This window comes from Melanerpes formicivorus, unplaced genomic scaffold (genome assembly GCF_026170545.1).
Source record: "Melanerpes formicivorus ecotype bairdi unplaced genomic scaffold, bMelFor1.0.p_v2 SCAF_43, whole genome shotgun sequence".
Lineage (NCBI taxonomy): Eukaryota > Metazoa > Chordata > Aves > Piciformes > Picidae > Melanerpes > Melanerpes formicivorus.
Window position 1 is genome coordinate 1,922,211 of NW_027142395.1, and position 24,821 is coordinate 1,947,031.

The window sequence follows — 24,821 nt, forward strand, 5'->3', positions numbered from 1 at the left end:
AGAGGCTGAAGGAGCTGGGGTTGCTTAGCCTGCAGAAGAGGAGGCTCAGGGGAGACCTTCTTGCTGTCTACAGCTACCTGAAGGGAGGCTGTAGCCAGGTGGGGGTTGGTCTCTTCTCCCAGGCAACCAGCAAGAGAACAAGAGGACACAGTCTCAAGCTGTGCCACAGGAGGTTTAGGCTGGATGTTAGGAAGAAGTTCTTCCCATAAAGAGTGATTTGCCATTGGAATGTGCTGCCCAGGGAGGTGGTGGAGTCACCATTGCTGGAGGTGTTTAGGAAGAGACTGGATGAGATGCCATGGTTTAGTTGATTAGATGGTGTTGGGTGATAGGTTGGATGCGATGATCTCAAAGGTCTTTTCCAACCTGGTAACTTCTATTCTCCTATGGCACACATCCCAGCCAGGAGCTAGTGTTCTCCAACATGAAGAGCATGCAGTACTTTTACTCTAGCTGCAGGCAGACAAGTAAATTGTCTTGAGGTCACCTGGTTGTGAATACAGTGCATGGTAATTGCTGCAAGGGAACTGGTTGTATGCATGTTCTCACTCTATGCAAATACCAGGTGATTTTGGACAGTCATCCCTAAGGGAAGAGTGAACTTCATTTCTAGCACGTGGCCTTCAGCCTAGCTCAGAAGTATGGCTCCAGACAAATCAACTTGAATTGAAACAAGACTATTTTTAACACTGGCTATTCAAATATATACACAGCCACATCAACTAATCAAAGTTCAAGAGAATACTGAACATTTTTCAAAGACAAAATTCAAAAGCACAACTAAATCACTTTAGAGATGGAATTAAAATCAGCCTGCCTCTCCAACTATGGCTTGAGCTTAGAAGCACAGCCCTCAATCAAAACTATTATAGTATATCACCTTGCAAAGCAAAATAGCCTGAACCTCAATAAATCAAAGCAGCAGCTGGAATTAGGTTACCAGAGGCAAAACCCACCAGTGTGCATTATTCCTGCTACAATTCATGGCAGCTAAAAAAATTCACATCATGGGTCTAGATACTCACATCCACAACAATTAAGGTATTCTTTTTCATCAGGATTTATTTTCACTGAAAATAGAAGAGGAAGAAAAAAGGCCTAGAAGCCCTTGATTCTTAGCACTTTTGTTCATACTGCAAATTATGACAGGTGGGTTAGGAGAAGAGGTTTTGCTTTTCAAGAAACCTGCATATATTGCCTCCTATTGTATGGGATTATTGTATATTCACAGCAATCCATTGTAATCTTGAGGTATTTTCATGTAAAAGTCTCCAAGGTAGAAAGGCAGGAAATTCTAGTAACTCTACATAAAATTACCTGAAGACCCTTTTGTCCATAAACTGGGAATGAAGGATGAAAATTTACATAACCTGTGCAAAGCTGATCAGCTGCAGGAAAGCAGAACTCAAGACCCCTACTCCTAACCCTCCCACAAGATGCAATGTACCAATTTTAATACTGCCCCAGTAATTTTGATATCAAAAAACTCCATCAGGTTATATTTTTAATTACAGTTAAAACTGACTGTTAAAACTATGACAGCTTTTTACCTGAGTGGCTATGAAGCCAGAAGATAGCTAACATTCCTGAGATGGAACCTCAGCCACCAACCCCCAATCAATAATGTGTTAAGCTCTGTATTACACTGCATATCTGACTGCATAGCAGAAATCTGAAACCTTTAAACCCAAGATGTTCATTTTAATGAGCACATCAAGACCTACTGCCTATCAGCTGGCTGCTGCTCAGCTTCATGGTAGATCTTTGAAGGTTAGCTTTAACTTGTAATAAAAGAGTCTCCAAACTTTTTTGGTCATACACTCCCCCAGGAATAAAAATTTATTATTATTGAACACTGACACCCAACATATGTGTGGTAGGTTGAAGTTTCTCCAGAAAGGGACCTGGGGGTATGGGTTGACAGTAGGCTAAACATGAGCCAGCAGTGTGCCCAGGTGGCCAAGAGGGCCAATGGCATCCTGGCCTGCATCAGGAACAGTGTGGCCAGCAGGAGCAGGGAAGTCATTGTGCCCCTGGACTCAGCACTGGTTAGGCCACACCTGGAGTCCTGTGTCCAGTTCTGGGCCCCGCAGTTTAGGAAAGATGTTGAGATGCTGGAAGGTATCCAGGGAAGGAAACAGAGGTGGGGAGAGGTTTGAAGCACAAGCCCTGTGAGGAGAGGCTGAGGGAGCTGGGGTTGCTTAGCCTGGAGAAGAGGAGGCTCAGGGGAGACCTTCTTGCTGTCTACAACTACCTGAAGGGAGGTTGTAGGCAGGAGGGGGTTGGTCTCTTCTCCCAGGCAACCAGCACCAGAACAAGAAGACACAGTCTCAAGCTGCACCAGGGGAGGTTTAGGCTGGATGTTAGGAAGAAGTTCTTCATAGAAAGAGAGATTGGCCATTGGAATGTGCTACCCAGGGAGGAGGTAGAGTCACCATCACTGGAGGTGTTTAGGAAGAGACTTGATGGGGTGCTTGGTGCCATGGTTTAGTTGCTTAGATGGTGTTGGGTGATAGGCTGGACATGATGATCTCAAAGGTCTCTTCCAACCTGGTTAATTCTATTCTAGTCTACTATGGAAGATTTGCATGGTCCATTGTGTCGTCCCCCCCCCCCCCATCTCATTACAAAGTATTGCAAAGATTTTATTTAGAAGTCTCGTGTTTACAAAGTCAGCCTTATTGATGACTCTTGCACTTCAGACTCCCACTTTGCTCCTAAGTAGTTCCTAGCACATTTCCTTAGTGAACCAGAATCTACCAAACTCCTTGAGAGTCATTAGAAACAGATGTACTCTTGTGCAACTGGATAGCTAAGCCTCCACACCAAATACTGTGTTCTAGTGCTTGTTTCCCTCAAGTCTTTGGCAATGGTTTCTATGTGTCCTTCAAAAGGAATGCATTTTAGTTTGCTGTCACCTTGTTTCTGTGTATTGTCAGCCCTTTTGACACGGCAGGAAGAACACGTTTTCCCACATACCACATGAAAGGTTTGTCTGAGTTTTTTTGACTTTTGCTGTCATGTAAGAATCTGAAAAGGGGCTTCTGTAAAAGTTTAATTAAGTATTGAATTGAGTGTCACTGAACTTCCAACAGCACTGATTAGATCTGATTAAACTGTCACTGCTCTTACCTGATAGAACAGAACCGAATAGACCAAACCAGGCCAGCTTGGAAGAGACCTTTGAGAACATTGAGTCCAACCTATCATCCAACACTATCTAATCAACTAAACCATGTGCTGCTCAGGGAGGTGGTGGAGTCACCATCCCTGGAGATGTTTAAGAAAAACATGGATGAGGCACTTGGTGCCATGGTTTAATTGATCAGATGGTGTTGGGTAATAGGTTGGACTCGGTGATCTCAAAGGTCTTTTCCAACCTGGTTAATTCTGTATTCTATTCAGAGCGATAAACACACTACTTCTAAAATGCAGATAGAAAAGTAAACTATCCAACAGCAGAGGAGAAATCACGGAGTGCACCAGCAAAGCCTAAGTGCACCGAAAGTGCCAAAGCTGGGCTTGACAACTCTTTCACATCCATGATGGGAGGCAATGGCACCATGGCACACAACTCACCAAAACGCAACAGCTCCAAAGTCATGAGAGCAACTTCAAACTTAAACTTCTATTCTGGAATCCAAAAACAAGACATGTTAATACCAGGATCTTTTACCAAGACACAACCTTCTACAGCCTGCAGCTTTTGCCTATCAAACAGCTACTCTGATGCCAACATGAACAAACAGCATGCTCCCTGTCTAGCTGTCACAACTGTGACAACTAACACTTCGAAGTACATACTAGGTATAGAAAAAAGCCTCTCTCTCTGATGTGGATTAACATTTAGCAGATGCCACTTTTGTCAGGCAAAAGAGAAACCAAGTTCTGCCAATACAATGTAGAATAGAATAGAATAGACCAGACCAGACCAGGTTGGAAGAGACCTTTGAGATCATCAAGTCCAACCTGTCACCCAACACCATCTAATCAACTAAACCGTGGCGCCAAGTGCCCCATCCAGTCTCTTCCTAAACACCTCCAGTGATGGTGACTCCACCACCTCCTTGGGCAGCACATTCCAATGGCCAATCTCTCTTTCTATGACGAATTTCTTCCGAACATCCAGTCTGAACCTCCCCTGGCACAGCTTGAGACTGTGTCCTCTTGTTCTGGTGCTGGTTGCCTGGGAGAAGATACCAATCCCCTCCGGGTTGCAACTTCTCTTCAGGTAGTTGTAGACAGCAAGAAGGTCTTCCCTGAGCCTCCTCTTCTCCAGGCTAAGCAACCCCAGCTCCCTCAGCCTCTCCTCACAGGGCTGTGCTCCAAACCCCTCCCCAGCTTTGTTGCCCTTCTCTGGACACATTCCAGCATCTCAACATCTTTCCTAAACTGAGGGGCCCAGAACTGGACACAGGACTCAAGGAGTGGCCCAACCAGCGCTGAGTACAGAGGCACAATGACTTCCCTGCTCCTGCAGGCCACATTGTTCTGATAGAGGCCAGGATGCCATTGGCCTTGGCCACCTGGGCACACTGCTCATTATCCTCAGTTACTCACTTTTTAATGTTATATTGCATCACACATCCTTGTGGCCAGGACTCAATTTTTGTAATGGCCAGGTAAGAAAACCACTTTTATTATTTAGGTCCTGTTTAAAGGAATCCATCTCCTCAAAGATGCCAATGCTTAAGTGAGACTTATCCCAACCAAACACCACAAACAAAAAACCCAAAAAAATCACAAATAAACAGGACCAAACCCAGAATCCTGGATGCAGGCTCCAGCCTGCATGAGCTAAACCCACCCAGAGCTGAGAATGGCAAATAACACAAATGTTACTGCAGGATGGACTGGAGGAGAAGGAGAAAGAGAGGCAGACGGGGCTGTTAAAAGTTTAACTCACTAGAAAACCAGCTAGATGCTATTTGCAGTCCCATGCCATCACTGCACAGATTTAGATAGCTACCTATCTCCAGGCTACCCTACCCCAGGTGGCAGAATTCCAGTGCCTGGCCTGACAGTTGATCTAGTGGATACAGGGAGCTCCTCCACATAGTCCTGACTCACCTTTCAGCAGCTCTGACATTACAGATCCTGACTGTGAAAGACTGAAAGAACCTTTCAAGTCATGACAAAGACAGGACCCACATGCCACATCTGCTCTGCCTGGGCCTTCATCAACCAAGCTGGCAAGAGTCTCCTTCAGGTAACACAACTCTAAGCCCACTCTACACAGCACAGCAAAAAAAGGCTGTGCAACAAACATTGCAACAACACAGAAGCCTTTCTACAAACTTCAAATTTAGGTATGCTGAAGCTCTGGCTAGAGCTATACTGTACTTTGAAAGGATCAGGTTGTGACCTACTCTATTACCAGGAAGATTTATCCAGAAAGAGATGTCTACAGGTTTTCTGCCACAAGCGCAGCCAGAGGGAAACCAATGGGCTCTGGAAGTTACACACCTTGCTCTGAACTCTTTTCTGCTTGCTTGTTTCAAATGGACAATACAAGGCTACAAAGCCACAGCATGCCCCAAGTAAGCTTGATTTCCATTTGGTTTTAGTTCACTCACTCAAATTTTGCTTTATGCAACAGACAGAACTGCTTACATCAGAGCTTACCTGCAGTACTGTGAAATGAGCAAAGGGTTTAAGGAGGAATTATCTTCACAGAGGATGAGGAGAAAGGAGGCAAGTACATACCAACCACTTATTAAGTAACCACAGACGCTGAGATTAGTCATAGTGAAAAATCAAACTGTTGTCAGAGCTCCACTCACAGTGCCCACAGAATTTCTTGTCTCCTCACATGAGGATTTATAACCAGAACAAGCAGAAGCAGTCATCTGAGAAACTAGACAAGTCTTGTCTTTTCTGCTAGTTCTCTTGTAATCTGGCAACAGCTAAAGCCCTATCACTTGTAAAGAACTTCAGCCTTTACTGTTTGATACTTTACTTGGATGGAATTTTACTAAAACAAGATGGAAACTTTTCCCTTTCAACTTCTGCAGTCCAATCAGAAGGGTGTAAATCCACATTGCTTCTTAACAAAGTATAAACCTACTACAAGCTATGCATCTCCAGAGGAAGGCCCCAGAGATGTCAAACCTTCAGTGCTGCAGCGCTCAAAAGGTGCTCTGAAAAAAGCAAAGTGGTGCTGGTTCATATTTCATTTCTATCACTGATTTCAACTACATAGCTCTTTCCAGTATAGCCCTTATCTTTCTCATTCCATTTTTGTTTCCTATAGTAAAAGGTGTTAGTATGTTTCACTTGACATTTCTTTCTTCCATGACCTTTTGCAGCATAATCCTGAGTGCGCCTGCCTTGTATATACACACTGCCCAGCAGTACTAGCTGTACAAAGCCAAGGTAGTTTCAGGTTCATACTAAGAAGTGACACACAGTTCCAGTGTTTAATGCTGCATGAACAGGGACATTCAATTAAACCAACTGAAAACTTGAGTAAGAAATTCAACAGGAAAACCAAGTTGTGCCCTGCAATAAAGACAAGACTTTGGCTTTTCTGGATTGTTGCCTATATGATCCCTGCAAAAATTGTACTACTAACAATTTTCAAGAGTATCTGAGGTAGCCAATACAACAGAAGCAGCACTACAGGAACAGCGTTATTCCATCATCAGTGTTCATGCATACAGCAACAGCGTTATTCCATCATCAGTGTTCATGCATACAGGAACAGCGTTATTCCATCAGTGTTCATGCATACCTTATCATTACACCTCACCGAGGGCCTTACCCGGGTGCCAGTGAGGACAGCGCATCTGCTTCAGACTGGAGTGCACCAACAGTTGCTCACAACTAAACTGCTGTGTGAATGCACTCGTAGTTACTCACTCCTCTATGCCATGCAAGCGCCAGTGCAAATTAGAAGCAAATTAGTCCTCTTTAATGAAGCATATTCAAACGGTGCTACAGAAAACAAAATCCAAGCAAGCAAAGCAGCACACACAGGTTTCCAAAACCAGCTGAATGACTGTGTGAGATCACGAAACAACCAGTTATTATCAGTGATGCTAGCAGGCCAGTCAAACGGTATTTTGAGTTGATTTGGTTTCACTCTTTTACATACCAGTTGAAGGTATCTGATCATCAGAGCTCTCATTCACCTAATTAGCTGGTGGACATGCTGAAAAGAGTAGAAAGCAGTAGATAGGTAGCAGTACTTGAGCAACATTTATAAAGGAACTGAAAGCAAATGAAGGAAAAGATTACTGATCTTTTTTCCCCTCCCAGGTCAAAAAACTGACTAGGGTCTTCCTTTGCCCCACTCAAAAAGGAAACGCAGGTTCACTGCCCACAGAGGCAGCTGTTGTTAGGATCTCTCAGCCTAAAGAATTACAAAGGGGAAGAGAGATCCCTGCTTGTACGTAAGGTCTGATACTGTGACTATGCATTGCAAAAATATAGTACCTGCTCTGAAAGCACATATTCTGCTAGTCCAGAGATTAAAATTTGGAAATATCATCCTTTCCTAATTCAAACAAAACATTAAAATTTACTAATAGATGTAAGGGAAAGCACAGACCCCAAACTCAGCTGGGTGCTTGATATAGATTTCCCCAAAACAGATACACAAGCCTCAAGTGTACTGCTGACTTGCAGCACAGGATTTCCAGTTCAAGGTTTCATTTACAAGCCAGCCAAGTTTAAAAGCCATGGACTAAGACTCCATAATGCCTTTACACTTAAACTACACAGACCATACCCAGCAGGAGTTTCTAAAGCATACAACACTGTCTTAATTCTGCTGCAATCAAATCACTTGGAGACTTCAACCTAAACACATCACACTTTGAATATGCATCTGTAGTCCTTTACCTTTAATAGCGAAGGCTTCAGCTACCATACGCAGCACGTACAGAGGTTCACCTTTCGTTGAGAGGTCATCAATTCCTGCTTTTGCATACATGCTGATGGCATCTCTGTATGATCCCTCCACATAATGAAGCTTTCCTAGGATCAGCATAGCTTCTACCATATACTTAGGCTGAAAAGGAAGAGAGAAAAAGAATGTTCACACAATAAAACACCAGGCAGCAAGAATGAGGTGCTTCAGAACAAATTAAGCAGATTCATAATGTTTTCCTCTCAACACTGCTAGCTCCAAAGGTCAGAGTTGGAAGACCTCAAGTGCATAGAGATCTTAAGGCTATGTTCATGAAAGCAGCAAGTGACAAAGGTCAGGCAACCGCTCTGGAACTGTTTGGAAATACACAGCCTCCAAGTTGCCTCTTCGGTTTCAGCTGACCTATTCTATTGATTTACCAGCCACAGATAGCATTTAAAAGCTTAGCGCTGTCAAAACTACTTACACACACATCAAAGAAATCCCATGCTCTTATACTTGGCAGAAAGCATCACTTAGTCATGTGAACCTCTCTCCCCTGTACATTTAATTAAATAGCAGGAAAGCTCCTATATTTTCTGAAGTTATCAAAGGATTTTCTGGCAACAGCAGGAAAAAAACACCGAGAAGACACACCTGCTATTTCTAAGATGTGCTTAGTTTCTTAAGGATTGATATCATACATATCAAAAAATGTCAGTAAAATACACCTGCCAGAACACTTTTATGCTTTGGAAAGCATGAAAAGTTTCCTAAGCCTTCATACTAATTTTTTTTTAATACATGCAGTCAGCACAGGGTCCCTGCTGCATGAGTAGCCAAATCAACAGCAACAAAAGAAATACTAATGGCAATTCATGCAGCCAGACTTAACACCCAAGACTTGGAAGAATTCAGTGGTTCAGGCTGTAACTGGGGCTAAACTGCAAAAAAAAAATGGTTGGTTGGAATCCCCTTTATTCTCTCCTCCTTCTTAAACCACCCCAACTTTCAAGAAGTTAAGAATAAGGAAGTGCTCCAGAAAAGCAGCAGCAGGCTTGCACCCTGGAAAGAAACGGGATAAAAGTGTAACATACACCTTGAAACTAGCCTGTAGTTTCAAGACTAAAAGCAATACAGGCCTAGAACAGAAAGTTGGAATTCATCATCTTTTTAAAGCCAGTTACGGAACTGTGTGTCTAAGGACACCAGCACAGCACAGCCGTCGAGGCAGTCTTAAAACACTCCTAAAGCTCTGCAGCTGAGTCAATAGGCAGCTGCCAACCATTCACCCAGATCACACAACAAAGTAAAATTGTAACTTCACATAACTTCTCTGTCAGAGGCTGAAAGTAACGCAAGCCTTGGTAAGCCCTGGTGGATGTGGGGAGGCCTGTTGATGTAGTCTACCTGGACCTCAGCAAGGCCTTTGACACCGTCCCCCATAGCAAACTGCTGGCCAAGCTGTCAGCCCATGGCTTGGACGGGAGCACACTGCGATGGGTTAGGAACTGGCTGGATGGCCGAACCCAGAGAGTGGTGGTGAATGGTGCCACATCCAGCTGGCAACCAGTCACTAGTGGTGTGCCCCAAGGATCAGTGCTGGGCCCTGTGCTCTTTAACATCTTTATTGATGATCTGGATGAGGGCATTGAGTCCATCATCAGTAAATTTGCTGACGACACCAAGCTGGGGGCAAGAGTTGATCTGCTGGAGGGTAGAGAGGCTCTGCAGAGAGACCTGGACAGGCTGGACAGATGGGCAGAGTCCAACGGCATGAGATTGAACGCATCCAAGTGCCGGGTTCTGCACATTGGCCACAACAACCCCATGCAGTGCTACAGGCTGGGGTCAGAGTGGCTAGAGAGCAGCCAGGCAGAGAGGGATCTGGGGGTGCTGGTTGATGGTAGGCTTAACATGAGCCTGCAGTGTGCCCAGGCAGCCAAGAGGGCCAATGGCATCCTGGCCTGCATCAAGAACAGTGTGGCCAGCAGGAGCAGGGAGGTCATTCTGCCCCTGTACACTGCACTGGTTAGGCCACACCTCGAGTACTGTGTCCAGTTCTGGGCCCCTCAGTTTAGGAAGGATGTTGACTTGCTGGAACGAGTCCAGAGAAGAGCAACAAAGTTGGTGAGGGGTTTGGAACACAAGCCCTATGAGGAGAGGCTGAGGGAGCTGGGGCTGCTTAGCCTGGAGAAGAGGAGACTTAGGGGTGACCTTATCACTCTCTACAACTACCTGAAGGGAGGTTGTAGACAGGCGGATGATGGTCTCTTCTCCCAGGCACCCAGTACCAGAACAAGAGGACACAGTCTCAAGCTGCGCCAGGGGAGGTTCAGGTTGGATGTTAGGAAGAAGTTCTATACAGAAAGAGTGATTGCGCTATGGAATGGGTTGCCCGGGGAGGTGGTGGAGTCGCCGTCATTGAAGGTGTTCAGAAGGAGACTTGATGGGGTGCTTGGTGCCATGGGTTAGCTGTTTGGGTGGGTTGGATTGGTTGATGGGTTGGACACGATGATCTTGAAGGTCTCTTCCAACCTGGTTTGGTTTATTCTAATAAAGGTTTATTCTAATAAAGGTAATGTTGGGCTCACACCACAGCCTTAAGTGTCTGATAGCAGCTTGTGGCACATTTCACCTCTGATCTGGAGCTGACCAGGTATACACCATGCCTAAATATTTACCCTCCTTTGTTCTAATTGAAAAAAGTAATAACCCAAAAAACCCAACAAACAAGATATATCCTTGTAGCCCATGATTCATTTGCATATGGAAGTCTCCCAACAGAAGACATTGCAAAGGGGTATTGAATGACCAGCCCATTCGTAATATCTACACTACAGCACTGAACACATAAGGGACATGAACAGGCAAAACCAGTACCTTGTATCAGACTAATCATCATATTAAAAAAGCATCCAGTTAGCAGGAATTGTGGCACAGGTCACTTACTCGCAGTTCTCCTCTGCTTAAGATATTAGTCAGATACTGTTTGGCATCACTCAGTTTCGGTTCATTCTTCTCTGTCAGTGGAATGGAGTCCTTCAGTTTGGCAAAATTTTCCTTCAAACATTCTTCCAGCAGAGCCTCAGCAAGCAGCATACTCCTGTAGTCCTCTGAAAGTACATAACAACCAACAAGAAACACTGCTTAGTGCCATGCTGCTAACCAAGAGCATTACAAAACAGCACATCTTTGACACACACACACACAAAGTAACTCCAATGAGGGAATGAGGAAGAACTAGCAGACAGAAAAAGGTTCCACTAAAGTCTAGATATAGGAAGCAGGCAATTTCCTATGAAAACTGGGTAGGCCACACCTTGAGTCCTGTGTCCAGTTCTGGGCCCCTCAATTTAAGAAGGACACTGAGACACTTGAACATGTCCAGAGAAGGGCAACGAGGCTGGGGAGAGGCCTTGAGCACAGCCCTGTGAGGAGAGGCTGAGGGAGCTGGCATTGCTTAGCCTGGAGAAGGAGGCTCAGGGGAGACCTTATTGCTCTCTACAACTACCTGAAGGGAGGTTGTAGACAGGTGGGGGTTGGTCTCTTCTCCCAGACAACCAGCACCAGAACAAGAGGACACAGTCTCAAGCTGTGCCAGGGGAAGTTCAGTCTTGAGGTGAGGAGAAAGTTCTTCCCAGAGAGACTGATTGGCCATTGGAACAGGCTGCCCAGGGAGGTGGTGGAGTCACCATCCCTGGAAGTGTTCAAAAAGGGACTGGACATGGCACTTGAAGCCATAGATTAGTAGTCACAAAGTGTTGGGTGACAGGTTGGACTTGATGATCTCTGAGGTCTTTTCCAACCTTATTGATTCTATGAAAATAATGAAGCAACATTTCATTTTAACTTGAAGATTTTCCCTAATGAATGCTCCTAATATATAAAAGTTTCACCACAAATCTCACACTCAAAAGTGTAAGAACAAACTTTGCAAGTATTTAAGTGCATCCAAATACACAAGCATGAAAAGCACACTTCAAGCCACAGATAAGCTATAAATTTCACTGCAGAACAGTAATCACGTTAGAAACTCTAAAGATCTTCCTGAAAGTTCACAGAAAAAAAACAAAAACACAAATAATTTGGACACATTCTATACATCCATTACTGAAGACACAGAATCACAGGATGCTAGGAGTTGGAAGGGACCTCTGAAAGTCATTGAGTCCAACCCCCCCTGCCAGAGCAGGACCATAAAATCTAGCACAGGTCACACAGGGGAACATCCAGATGGGTCCTGAAAGCCTCCAGAAGAGACTCCACTACCTCCCTGGGCAGCTTGTTCCAGTGCTCTGTGACCTTCATGTTTCCCTTCATGTTGAGGCGGAACCTCCTGTGCTGTAGTTTATATCCATTACCCCTTGCCCTATCACAGGGTCCCCTCCCTCTTGACACCCAGCCCTCAGATATTTATAAACATTTATTAAACCCCCTCTCAGTCTTCTCCCAACTAAAAAGCCCCAAGTCTCTCAGCCTCTCCTCATAGGGCACATGCTCCAGTCCCTTGATCATCCTTGTAGCCCTCCATTGCACTCTCTCCAGCAGATCCCTGTCCCTCTAGAACTGGGGGGCTTTCAGGTAGTCACTAATCACTTAACCAAACTAAAGGAATCCCATAAAACCATACACAATTAAGAAACTAATATAGACAATCACTCAAAACAAACACTACTATTAGAAAAATCCCATTCAGACACACCATGGTTCTAGAAACAAAACTGTAGCTAGTCCCTTGCTGGAAGAAAAGTTCTGTGGCAGTAACAAAGCCATTACGCTTTCATAACTAGCAAGTGATGATGACATAGCAGCAAATTAACACATAATGTTTTTACAGCAATTATACTGTTGTTATGCCTCTTAATTACAAGGGAACAAACTAATATGAACTCTTCAACTATGAATGCCCTGAAACTGCATGATGATCTCTGCGTGACGATCTGTGCATGGGGACAGTACTGCCTGACTACAGGTCAAAGGTTGGCTGTGCAGTTCTCAACACAGGGTGCAATCTGCATGACATACACACTTGGAAAGCCTTGTATATAAACATATACAAAGCTACTAACATCTCCTTTCACAGTGGTTTACTACTGTGAAGTTTGCTGCACCTCAGCAAGCTTCAACCTACTCTTAAGGCCACATCCTGGAAACACTCCTCTAGAGAAGTGGGCTGCTTCATAAAAATAGCTCCTCTGACTTTCAACAGCAGAATCTCTTGCACCACTCTGGGGGCTAAGATCAGGTCCTCTTCACAGCCTACTGCTGTTCACTACATACAGAAATGTATACTTCTGAGTTAGGCTGCCTCATTTCTTACAAGTGATTTCATTTAAAAGAAAGCACAGCTTATTAAAACAAGAAAAAAAAGAATACATTTGCCATTTATGAAACTTGTCTTACATATGAAAAGATACTTGGGTACTCGAGCCTTTAAATAAAGCAATCCTCTACAGAAACGGAGGGAAGTAATGCAAGGGCATCCAGAAGAGGGTGGGGAGCAGGCAAGAAGGAATAAGCACCACACGTATGAGAAGCTGAGAAGAGACATTCCCAAACACATTAGATTTCGGTCGGCAGCCTGGCCGCGGCCCATCCGAGCTTACTCAATTAAAGGCGGGCACCGAGTTCAGCAGCCGCCGCCCGCGCCCAGGGGCTTAGCGAGATGACAGCAACATCCCAAACGCACCGAAGCCAGCGAGCAGGCGCTGCTCTCTCTTGCTCCCGCTGACAGCCCCAAGCAGTGCATTTCCCCTCACAGCCCGACGAGCTCGGAAGCGTTGTCATGAAGAGGAAGCGCAGTAACCTCCCTGAACGCCGTTTTCTGGGCTCCTGCCTCCTCTCCCTTACGCCACGGGACCGAAGCGCTTAGAGGGGACACTAGGAGAACACCTCGCTTCCTCTACCGGCACCCTGGCGCTCCTCAGCCCTCTACTGCAACGCCGGTTGATGGGTCAGCCGCAGATGCTGCCATCGTCAGCCCACAAGGTCAGGGGCTGTCGAGCCCCGGGCGGCAGCACGGAGCAACAAGCTAGCCCTCCCGCAGGAGGCTGCCCCGCCGCTCTACTACACCCTGCCCACCCCCCGCTGCCCCTTACCCGTGTCCTGCGCGCCCGCCGCCGCCTTGCGCCGGGGCCGTGCTGACTGCAGCAGCTGCTGGGCTAGGTGTTGGAGTTGCTCCCAGTGCCCCTCCGCCCGGCACCGCTCTATCTCCCCCTCCAGCTTCATCTGCGAGTGCGAGTGTAAGCCCTTGGCAGCCATCTTAGCGTCGGGCCCTCCCCGTCCGCCCGGCCAGGAGTGCCCGGTGGCAGCGCCCGGGAGGTGCCCAAAGCGTGTGCGGGACCACGGTTCCACGCGGGCGGCCCTGGCCTATCCCCGGCCCCGCCCACCACTAGGTGGGCGTACGCGGGCGGGGCGACTCCCTGCCCGAGGCCCGCGGCCGGGGGGAGAGGTTCTTTCCTGCCGCTTCTGTTGACGCCCGGGTGACAAATCCGTGCCCCTGACACGGCGAGCCGCTGTCCCTCCAAGTGCGCTGCACCCACCCGACTGCCCTCGGCCTGCTACACACGGCGGACCTGCGGGACCTGAGGAACGCTGGCATCTCTGCTGTGGCGCTACTACTGAAGATCCTGGGCTTTCTTCCTCGGCGGGATAGGCTGCGGTGCTGCATCTTTGCCAAGACCCTCGGAAGCCACCTAAACCTCGAGCCACTTCTGTCAGCTGTTCCCGACAGCCATACACCCCGTACACACTTTAGTAACAACCTCAGCACAGAATGACCAACCTCCATAATGAGCCAAAAGCCACATTCTTTCCCGAGGCCGGCATTTGCTCTGAGGGTTATAACCTTGACACAGTAGTTGTTCTAAATGTGGTTTCTTCACTCGGTGTGCAAAACCCAAACATACATGGTCTAGATGTTTTAGTCCAGTTCTGGGAAGAAAAGGGAGCTAGGTGAGATGTGAGACAAGAAAAGCAAGTACTATTTAGGCAAGTGTAAAAATAACGAGACCCTCAACATTTGGCGAGATGAGGAAGCAAACAGTTCATGAACTACAGAGATAACAGCGCTGTGGTTCCCAAACAAGCAGCGGGGCAGGGAAAGCACAGGTAGTCCTCTGTGGAAGGCTTTTTCAAGGCGACGACGAAAATGCACGGGGCAGAAGCAACAGGGGACACGCCGATTCCCTTCCCGCTCTCCATGCCCCACCGTCCTCCTTCCTGTCGGCTCCGCTGGAGGCACTCGCCCTCCTACCAGGGCATCGCTATTTGGATCTTCACGGTGCGTCTTCTGGAAGGGGGACTCTTCTCACCAGAGACCAGTAAAGGGTTTTCCGCCCCCAATAAGGGGCAATACCGGCCGAAGCCGCCCGAACCAGGACACCGGCGCTGGGAAGAACTCCCTCCCCCCCAACCTGTCCCTCCGTGAAAGCTCCACGTGTAGCTCGAGACGCGATGACGTAGCCCGCGGAGCGGCGCAGCCAATGGGCGGGAGGAGGGGGCGGGGCGGGAGCGCGGCGCGTGCGCCGGGTCGGGGGTGACGCCGGGAATGGTGACAGGCCTGCTCCGGGCTTCGCTCCGCCTGCGCCAGGCTCGCAGCTTGTCGGAGGGACGGCAGCCATCCACCTGAGGGTGCGTACCCTGGCGGCGGTGGGGGCCGCTCTGTCCTGGCAGCCAGGGCTGGAGCGGGCTGTGCTGGCCCTGGGGTGGAGGGGCGGCGGGCCCAGCCCTCTTCCGCCGAGATGGGGCTTTCCTCGGTGACCCGGCCGGCCGAGGAGCCGCGGGTGGGAGGCGGGCAGCCAACGCGGTGCTAGCTGTCAGGGCGTCCGGCACCTCTCCGTGCCCAACTAGCTGCATATCGGGAGTTGTTTTAGCGGGTGCTGCTAGAAGTGAGAGAAAAACAGAGAATTCAAACCTAGCAGACGCTTTGCTCATCCTGCCGAAGGGCTTCAGCGGTTCGCTTGCCTGTGCAGTGAGCGCTGCGTTATTAAAGACCGCTATTGAGGGCAGTCTGAATTGGATGCAGCCCCTCTGATACTGTAAGCGACCTTTGCTCCCATAGCTGTGGGGCAGGTCTGCGTGAAGCCGGCACGGCTGGTTGCCTAGAAGCTATACGAAAATCCAAGCATGGCTGAAGAGTGCACATATGTTGCATGAAATAAAAGTTATTCTCTGAATGTTACTGCATACATCCATGAAATTGGGACCTTCAGAGCAATTCTTAATCAGAGCTCTCTTTTTTTGCTTGCTAAGTTCTTGAAGTAAATTCTTCTGTTTTACAACTTAATGGTGTTACTTCTAAGCACTCTCTAAATCTGCTGAAAGTAGTTTGTGTTTGTCATCTGTTTTGATTTTTTTATTTTGGGGGGGGAAATGTTTTCATTCTTCTAGGAGATCATAATGGCCCAAAGGATATTTAGAGTATGTTTCCTGTTTTGCATTCTGGCTGCATTCTTCATCTCTGCCCTAACTGAAGAACACGTAGGAGAGAGTCAACATACAAATATTCGTCTTGATAAGAACTTGGTACAAGATAAAGAGTATGTGTTCCATGTTCTAAAACTGTAAACTTTACTTCCTATTGATTTGCTTATCTCTTAAGTCTTGTTATGTGAGTTGGATTTAAGCCTGGGGATGCCCTCTTTTCTTAGGATGTTGTATGATTAGCTGGAGGCAGATATGAGACGTGATTGTTCAGTAAGTTTGCAGGCATACCAGACCTCGAAAGGTCTTTCTAGAGCCTTTAGCCCTGCACTACTATAAAGAATTTCTTACAGGAATTCTTACTTTAGACAAAATCACATTCTGAACAGGTAGTCTGAGGTTTTTTTCTCATTTGCTTCTTCATACAGACAAAACAGTGCTAACAGCAAATGAATTCTTAAATGTTTATCTGGGAAAGATCTCCCTCTAGTTCCTGTGCTTTGGAAAACAGCCAGAAAGAGATCTTTGGACACTGCTTCAGTTGTTTTGATAACCTGCTAAGTAGGCCTGAAGAAATAGAAATAGCTGTCTAAGGTATTAGAGGCCATTACAGCACTTGTAACAACCTTTTCATCACTGTCGTCTTGGTAAAAACTGTAGCTTTCAGTTATCCTGCTTGTTCAGGGTGCTTTTAAAGAAACAGTATTTCCTGTGTACTTAACTGCCTGATCAAAGACTAAATTTGATGTAAACAGAGCATTAAATATTAACTGACAGATATGTCGTTTGTGGGGGTTTTTTTGTTGTTTTTCCTTAGCCACATCATGGAACATTTGGAAGGTGTTATTGAGAAACCAGAAGCGGAGATGTCTCCCCACGAGTTGCAGCTTCATTACTTCAAAATGCATGATTATGATGGCAATAATTTGTTAGATGGGTTAGAGCTTGCTACTGCTATATCACATGTCCACAAAGAGGTAGGTGGAATTTTGTGACTCTGTGTGTTTGGCAACAGTTCTGACTCTCTAAAAGCATTTTACAATAGCACAGAACAGTTACTACGTTATCTTCAGTGCAGATACTGTTTTGCCTGAAAAGGACATCATTTTTCCCCCTGATAGTTTTGGTTTGATTTGTGAATGTGATAGTTTTACCACAGCTTTTCATGTCACACTGCAGTTTTCAGGGAGTCTCCACTGAGTTTAAAGTTACTCGTGAGGAAGGACTGCAGAGTGAAAATTACTTGACAGAGAGGATACTTCGATAGGTAGGGATGGGAAGAAAGGGATATCATCTAAAATGGGATAATGCTCAGGAGAGTTTATAGAAATAGCAATATGATTATAGTATCACAGTATCAGTCAGGGTTGGAAGGAACCGCAAGGATCATCTAGTTCCAACCTCCCTGCCATGGGCAGGGACACCTCACTCTAGATCAGGCTGGACAGAGCCTCATCCAGCCTGGGCTCGAACACCTCCAGGGATGGGGCCCCAGTCACCTCCCTGGACAACCCATTCCAGGGCTTCACCACTCTCATGGTGAAGAACTTCCTTCTCACGTCCAGCCTGAATCTCCCCACCTGATATGATGCTACTTAAGATTCTAAGGCTACTGTTTTCAACTCCAGGCTGTGCTGCTGTGGATACACAAACTCTAAAAGACCCTTTGCACAAAATTGATCACAAGTCATGGTCTCCCTTTTTCTGAACACAGATTCCCTTTCCATTTAGGAATGTTCAAGGACAAAGTAGGAAGACAGAATCGTTAAGAAGACAATACTAACGCTTTCTGGAAGTTACAGCTGAGAGTAGCATAACTTCTGTGTATGCCTGTGGCAAAAAATAACTACTCAAAAAGAGAATAGTGACTTGCTGTTCCTTGTGTAAAGGCACAGCTTTATAGTCCCCTTTGCTTGGAAGGGATGCTGCTAAAATTTTACTGACTTTAAGCAACAGTGCTGGATTTTTTCACTGCTCTGTTCCTGTCAAGCTCTGCATTTTGCAAGTCCTGACACACAGGAAGATACTCTATATTGTATAGAAAATACAGTGTTTATACTACACAAGATTCAACTTAAGAATCCATCTGTAAGATTATTATCCATCCTTATACACTGTACTACTCAGCTTTTAGAAATTTTGTCTAAGAATATTAGCTGGATACATTGCACGTGTTTTGAAGTCCAAAGAACTTGGACTTCCTGTCTTGCCCCTGGAATTTGTTCATATTGGTGTAAGGGATTACAGAAAACTCGCTGCCAAATTAGGCCACAAACAAACAGCTTGCTGAAGAATTGGTTGTCAGTGATCAGTCATCTGCTAAACTCTTCAATGTGGTTTTGTTTTTGTAGGAAGGTGGTGAACACACCCAGGCAATGAAAGAAGAGGAATTGATTAGTCTGATAGATGATGTCTTAAGAGATGATGATAAGAACAATGATGGATATATTGACTATGCAGAATTTGCAAAATCACTGGAATAAAGTTTTGCAGGGGGCCTGTTTCTCCTTCTGACTACAGGGAAATGCGAACAAGTCTAATGTGATTCATTACCATCTTGTATCAACCACTGTGCAGTGAGAAGGAGAGGTGTACCAGTTCCACCTGAATTTCTGTGGAAGTTGTATGTGTGAAGAGACTGGCTAACTTGGAGCAAGAGCCACATTTCACTAAATGTAGCTACATATTTAATTCTTGAAGCATGGAAGTACATAGAGTACAGCTGGCAAACTCTTTTAAGTACCTGTGTATGAATACTTCAATAGTTTAGGCACAACCTAAATTTCAGGGGCTTTCCATCATGGGATTATATACTATTGGTTTGCTTACAGCTTCTACTTAAAAGTACCTGGAAAGCAAGAAAAGATTACTGCATATAGTTGTATTTCAAGGATAAATATCTTTACCTCCCCACTTACATCAAAGGAAATTTGCATACAAGTACAGGTGCTTGAAACAGCAATTGTACAGGGAAAAAACTTTTGAATGTGGTTTGTTTGAGGTCCACATGATACCACATGGGCTTTAACACAGTCTTTGAAGAAATGGAGTTGGTTTACGTGTGTGTACTTGCTAGCATACCCTTAGTTTTTACATACAAATATATATGTGTGTTTTTCAGTTGCTTCCTGTTCTTCACAGATTTACTTCTTATATCTTAATTTACTGATTTATTTTTCCTCTCTTACCTTCTGTGGTGTTTTCTTAAGAAAATGAAAATGTTTTTATTACCTTTTTATGTTGTATTAAAACTGCATTTATTAGAGTACCTTCTGCTATGTCATTTTGAAGGCCACATGAACAGTAAACCAGTTTAGTATCAAAGGTTCTGTTCAGTTTGGGTCTCACAGTGTTAGCCAGCAGCATAATCATAAGTGAACAAGTAATGCTGCCATGTTAAGGTTTAAGTTCATATTCCTTGACATTTAAATTACAGTATTACTTTCAGGAAGTACTTCATAGCTAACAGTTTCAAGACACTTGAGTGTTTGCAGAATAGCAGGGTTTTGGGAATGTTTCCAGTGTCTTGACTCAGTTCTTAAGTCCAGCAGTTTAAAGATATTAGAGAAGTGATGTCTTGTTGTGTTAATAGTATTTGGTGACTCAAAAGCATAACTGCATTAAATCATTATCCATTAATCAAGAACCTAAATGTTAGCATATTACTGTAAAATGTATGAAGAGCTATTTTCTGTACAAAATTATTCTTATACAAGAGAAACACATTTGTAAAAGAAATTATTTCTTCTGCTTAAATTTTTGTGCAATGAATCCTGAGTGTCAGAACTTTTTCTTGATATAGTTACTTATTTTATGGCCAGGGTTGTGCTGGTTAGCAATAAACATAAATAGGGGCTCATGCACTCTAGAGCTAGAAACGCAAGGCTCAAACTCCTAGTGAGGAATACACCTGATTTTTTTGGTGTATTTTTTAAGCTTATCTTTATTCCTGGCAGTCATCGTGGAAAAAAGTTCATCTTTCAGTTAAAAGCATTTTGTAAGTCTTTCTGTTGAGGCTATTTAACCTGGAGTTAATGCTGAGTCAGAAGAAAGTATAGAAATTGCTTGCAGATAGGAGAGAAGAGGAGGTTAAGCTCCTGAACTTTCAGCACTTAACAACGTTTGTAGTCTCATGAGCTCTTACATGCTTATTGCAGCAGCTTCTGAGTTTTGGATTTACTTGGTATGAAAAAGCAAAGCAAGGAACTGACTTCTATTCACTGCTTTTAAGAGACATGGTTTTCTTATCAAGTCATGGTTTTCTTATCAATTGCTACCTCTACATATAGTCAAGCTGCCTGTGGGGTGCATTTATAGAGTACACAATAGCTTGGAAAAGACCTTTGAGATCTTGAGTCCAACCTGTGACAGAAAGAATAGAATAGAATAGACCAGACCAGACCAGACCAGGTTGGAAAAGACCTCAGAAATCACCAAGTCCAACCTGTCACCCAACACCATCAAATCAACTAAACCATGGCACCAAGCACCTCATGCAGGCTCTTCCTAAACACCTCCAGTGATGGTGACTCCACCACCTCCCTGGGCAGCACATTCCAGTGGCCAGTATATGTACATATGTTGTATTTCTATAGATACTTGCTAACTGCTATTGCATGTGGCAAAAAGCACACACTGTAGAAGCTTTAGATCAGAAATAATTATGATAAATGCAGGTAACATGAACACTGTTTATTATTTCGAACTTGTTTTAAAGGTTTCAGAACTCTATAAAAATAGAAGAATTATTTACCAAAAATGGAGAACAAAATTGGCACCTTTGAGTTCATGATGCCTGAAGAAAGATCGACCCAAAATTTCTGCTCTCTTAGAAAGGACAGGTCAAGAAATTCTTCCTAAGCTGAAACCTGTATCAGCATGTCTCTACTCAGCCTCCTGAAACAAATACATGTACTTAATTAAGTGCACTTAAAGATGAATGGCTTAACAGCTGTCTAGGGAACTCTCTCAGCTATTAGGTAGAAAGTACAGAATTGCTGAGAGCAATGGAGAGTCAGACTTGCAGTTTTAAAAAATATAACTTTGTAATTCAGGTAGTACCCTAAATATCCTGGTACAGATCATGCATACACAGAGTATAGAATCATAGAATCAATAAGGTAGGAAAATACCTCAAAGATCATCAAGTCCAACCTGTCTCCCAACACCTCATGACTACTAGACCATGGCACCAAGTGCCACATCCAATCCCTTCTTGAATACCACCAGGGTTCATGACTCCACCACCTCCCTGGGCAGCACATTCCAATGGCTAACAACTTCGTGAAGAACTTTCTCCTCTCCTCCAGCCTAAACTTCTCCTGGTGCAGCTTGAGACTGTGTCCTCTTGTTCTGGTGCTGGTTGCCTGGGAAAAGAGATAAACCCCTTCCTGGCTACAACCTCCCTTCAGGTAGTTGTAGACAGCAATGAGGTCTCCCCTGAGCCTCCTCTTCTCCAGGCTATTTTCTATTTCTGTGTAATGTAGAAAATACAGCCTTTACAGCTGAATTACTCATCAACTCTAAATCCCATTTAGCTCACATGAACAGTACTATATCCATTTCACAGATAAATAATATAGCAGAAGGGGTATGGAATTTACTGATGGTCAACACCATCCCTGGCAGAAATAAAACCAGGAGAATGCTGTTATGCTTGATCTTTGCTTCCTACTCTCTGAACTCAGGAGTGGGGATTAGTTTTCCCCAGTAGATGAGAACACATCTGGTCTTGCCTTACTGTATACCATGCACCCAGTTTTATTTAGATTATCTGCTTTTACCTCACCAAATACTGCATATATTAGCAGGTAAAGAAAGCTTAGTAGGTAGTAGTAACTTGTAGCAGGGAAAGAAAGAACAACTTAAAGTTGTTCTTGAAGCACTCCTACACCAAGCAGTTTTTTTTATTAATTTGTCTAGAATATTGTATATGATGGAGACAGATCTTAATGGTTTGTCCAGTGCTTGTCAGAATGCTGTTCATTACAGTATCAACTTGAGGCCTTGAGCACAAGCCCTACGAGGAGAGGCTGAGGGAGCTGGGATTGTTTAGCCTGGAGAAGAGGAGGCTCAGGGGAGACCTTATTGCTCTCTACAACTCCCTGAAGGGAGGTTGTAGCCAGGAGGGAGTTGGTCTCTTCTCCCAGGCAACCAGCACCAGAGCGAGAGGACACAGTCCAAGCTGTGCCAGGGGAAGTTTAGGCTGGAGGTGAGCAGAAAGTTTTTCACAGAGAGAGTTGTTAGCCATTGGAATGTGCTGCCCAGGGAGGTGGTGGAGTCAACATCCTGGGAGGTGTTCAAGAGGGGATTGGACATGGCACTTGGTGCGATGGTTTAGTAGCCATGAGGTGTTGGGTGACAGGTTGGACTTGATGATCTTTGAGGTCTCTTCCAACCTTGGTGATTCTGTGATTCTGTGAAGTGCCTAGAGCTTTCCAGCAAGTTTTGCCTGCATAGTCACACAGAACTTTACTACCTTCTTCTCCTCCTTTTTTTTTTTTTTTTAATTGATAATCTATAACCTCAAAATATTTTAGACACATTAAGGGATGGTTACAGACTTAAAACTCCCAATTCCATCTGAGATATTTTATACTGAATTCACAGGTGGAACAGTAATTCAGGATACTGTCATAACTGATACAGCCACTAGATAGCGTATTGACACTGCATTCATTCCCTGCAGTATTTAACTCGGAGTGATGAAGCATCCTGCACTTCTCTAGATCGTCACTGCTACTCTGATGGTAGGCAAGGCTTGCTTCTCTGTCGCCTGAAATGACATTGCTAGTATGGTGCTCACATTTATAGGTTTACACCTGTCAAAAACTGATCATAGAATCATAGAATCAGTAAGGTTGGAAAAGACCTCAGATGTCATCAAGTCCAACCTGTCACCCAACACCTCATGGCTACTAAACCATCGCACCAAGTGCCACATCCAATCCCCTCTTGAACATCTCCAGTGACGGTGACTCCACCACTTCCCTGGGCAGCACATTCCAATGGCCAATCACTCTTTCTATGAAGAACTTCTTCCTAACATCCAGCCTCCTCTTCTCCAGGCTAAGCAACCCCAGCTCCCTCAGCCTCTCCTCATAGGGCTGTGCTCCAAACCCCTCCCCACCTTTGTTGCCCTGCTCTGGACACCTTCCAGCAACTCAACATCTTTCCTAAACTGAGGGGCCCAGAACTGGACACAGGACTTAAGGTGTGGCCTGACCAGTGCTGAATCCAGGGGCACAATGATTTCCCTGCTCCTGCTGGCCACACTATTCCTGATGCAGGCCAGGATGCCATTGGCCTTCTTGGCCACCTGGGCACACTGCTGCCTCGTGTTCAGCCAGCAGTCAATCAGTACCCCCACTTTCTGCCTGGCTGCTCTCCAGCCACTCTGATCCCAACCTGTAGCACTGCATGAGGTTCTTGTGGCCAAAGTGCAGCACCTGGCACTTGGATTTGTTGAATGCCATCATGTTGGACTCTGCCTGTTGTGGGAAGGGGCAGAAGGCCAAGTCTGGCTAAGTAATTGTATCCACAAGTTAATTCCGTATGACCTATCAAAATAGACATGTTTTGCAAGGAATTATGTGGCCTTTGGTCCCATATTATTTGATGTTTTCATTGAAGACATAGAAGACAGAATATGAAGTATGGTTATTAAACTTTCAGATGGAAGAAGGAAGGACCGCAGATGTTAGAGATGCTAGAATATGAGAATTGAAAATTATGTTGATATATTTAGAGATCATCTAAAGTGGATGGAATGCAACAGTGCTGTACTGTACTGACACAAAAATGTGCACTTTCATAACTGTCTAGGTACTACTTCACAAGAGAAACATCCAAGGGCTGTGGTGGAACAAGCAGAATGGGAATTGCAGACCCCTCACACCAGGATGTCTAAAGGGTTTTAAAGATTACTGAAAGAGTCAGTACAGCTTGATCCCCACCATTAAAGATTCATTTGGAAGACCATGTCCTGTTTAGGGCACAGCACTTCAAGAAAAATATGAACTAGCTGTCAAGCAGTCCAGGGAAATCAGCAAAAGTGGCCAGAGGTCTAAAAAACATGAGGAAAGGCTGCAAGAAATGTTGTGGGGAGTGGTTGGTGTAGAAATGAGAAGGAGGGGTTTCTTTAGTCTTCAACTAAAAGCTGTTGCAAAGAATCGGGAATTGATAAATTCTTGGTGGAAAGATCAGGAGGAATAAAACATAAACCAAACAGCTTGGGAGATTTAGGTTAGACATTGGTCAAATCTTCAACAATAATATACTGTAGCTTGGGGTAATATTATCATAATTTGGTCTTTGGATAGAAAGGTGGAGTTAATGGCTTCTTCACATCCCCTCTGGTGACAGCCTGTCTCTCAGTGATTCTATGACTGTTGTGATAGGTTGAGGACTATGTCCTAACCATACAGATGATTCCTTCAGAGTACAGAGGGTTCAAAAGGCTGAACGGCCCAGCCCAGTGCATGGACACAGGAAATAGTGTTATTCCATTCACATAATGCCTGCATCTCCCCTTTATAAAGGA

The 24,821-nt window shown here is 44.9% G+C and overlaps 2 protein-coding genes across 2 annotated transcripts in view; one reads left to right on the plus strand and one right to left on the minus strand.

Annotated features, from left to right (window-relative positions):
* The window catches only part of TTC7A (tetratricopeptide repeat domain 7A), a 142,778-nt gene extending 128,198 nt beyond the window's left edge, over window positions 1-14,580 (minus strand). Inside the window, exons 1-3 of the mRNA XM_068158827.1 lie at window positions 13,954-14,580; window positions 10,805-10,968; window positions 7,846-8,014 (exon numbers count right to left, since the gene is read on the minus strand). Coding sequence (XP_068014928.1) covers window positions 7,846-8,014; window positions 10,805-10,968; window positions 13,954-14,116 — 496 coding nt within the window. The 5' untranslated portion in view covers window positions 14,117-14,580. The remainder of the gene's footprint in view (window positions 1-7,845; window positions 8,015-10,804; window positions 10,969-13,953) is intronic.
* An 824-nt stretch (window positions 14,581-15,404) lies between these two features.
* Window positions 15,405-19,404, plus strand: MCFD2 (multiple coagulation factor deficiency 2, ER cargo receptor complex subunit). The gene is made up of 4 exons (XM_068158828.1): window positions 15,405-15,487; window positions 16,247-16,395; window positions 17,097-17,256; window positions 18,631-19,404. The coding sequence occupies exons 2-4, from the start codon at window positions 16,256-16,258 to the stop codon at window positions 18,760-18,762; spliced, it is 432 nt and encodes a 143-aa protein (XP_068014929.1). The 5' UTR covers window positions 15,405-15,487; window positions 16,247-16,255; the 3' UTR covers window positions 18,763-19,404.
* The last annotated feature ends 5,417 nt before the right edge of the window (window positions 19,405-24,821 follow it).

Excerpts from the sequence above, each read along its gene's own strand:
- MCFD2 (XM_068158828.1), top strand. The coding sequence starts at position 16,256 with ATGGCCCAAAGGATATTTAGAGTATGTTTCCTGTTTTGCATTCTGGCT. Across the intron at positions 16,396-17,096 it reads AACTTGGTACAAGATAAAGA|CCACATCATGGAACATTTGG; the intron begins GTATGTGTTCCA and ends GTTTTTCCTTAG. Across the intron at positions 17,257-18,630 it reads TATCACATGTCCACAAAGAG|GAAGGTGGTGAACACACCCA; the intron begins GTAGGTGGAATT and ends TTGTTTTTGTAG.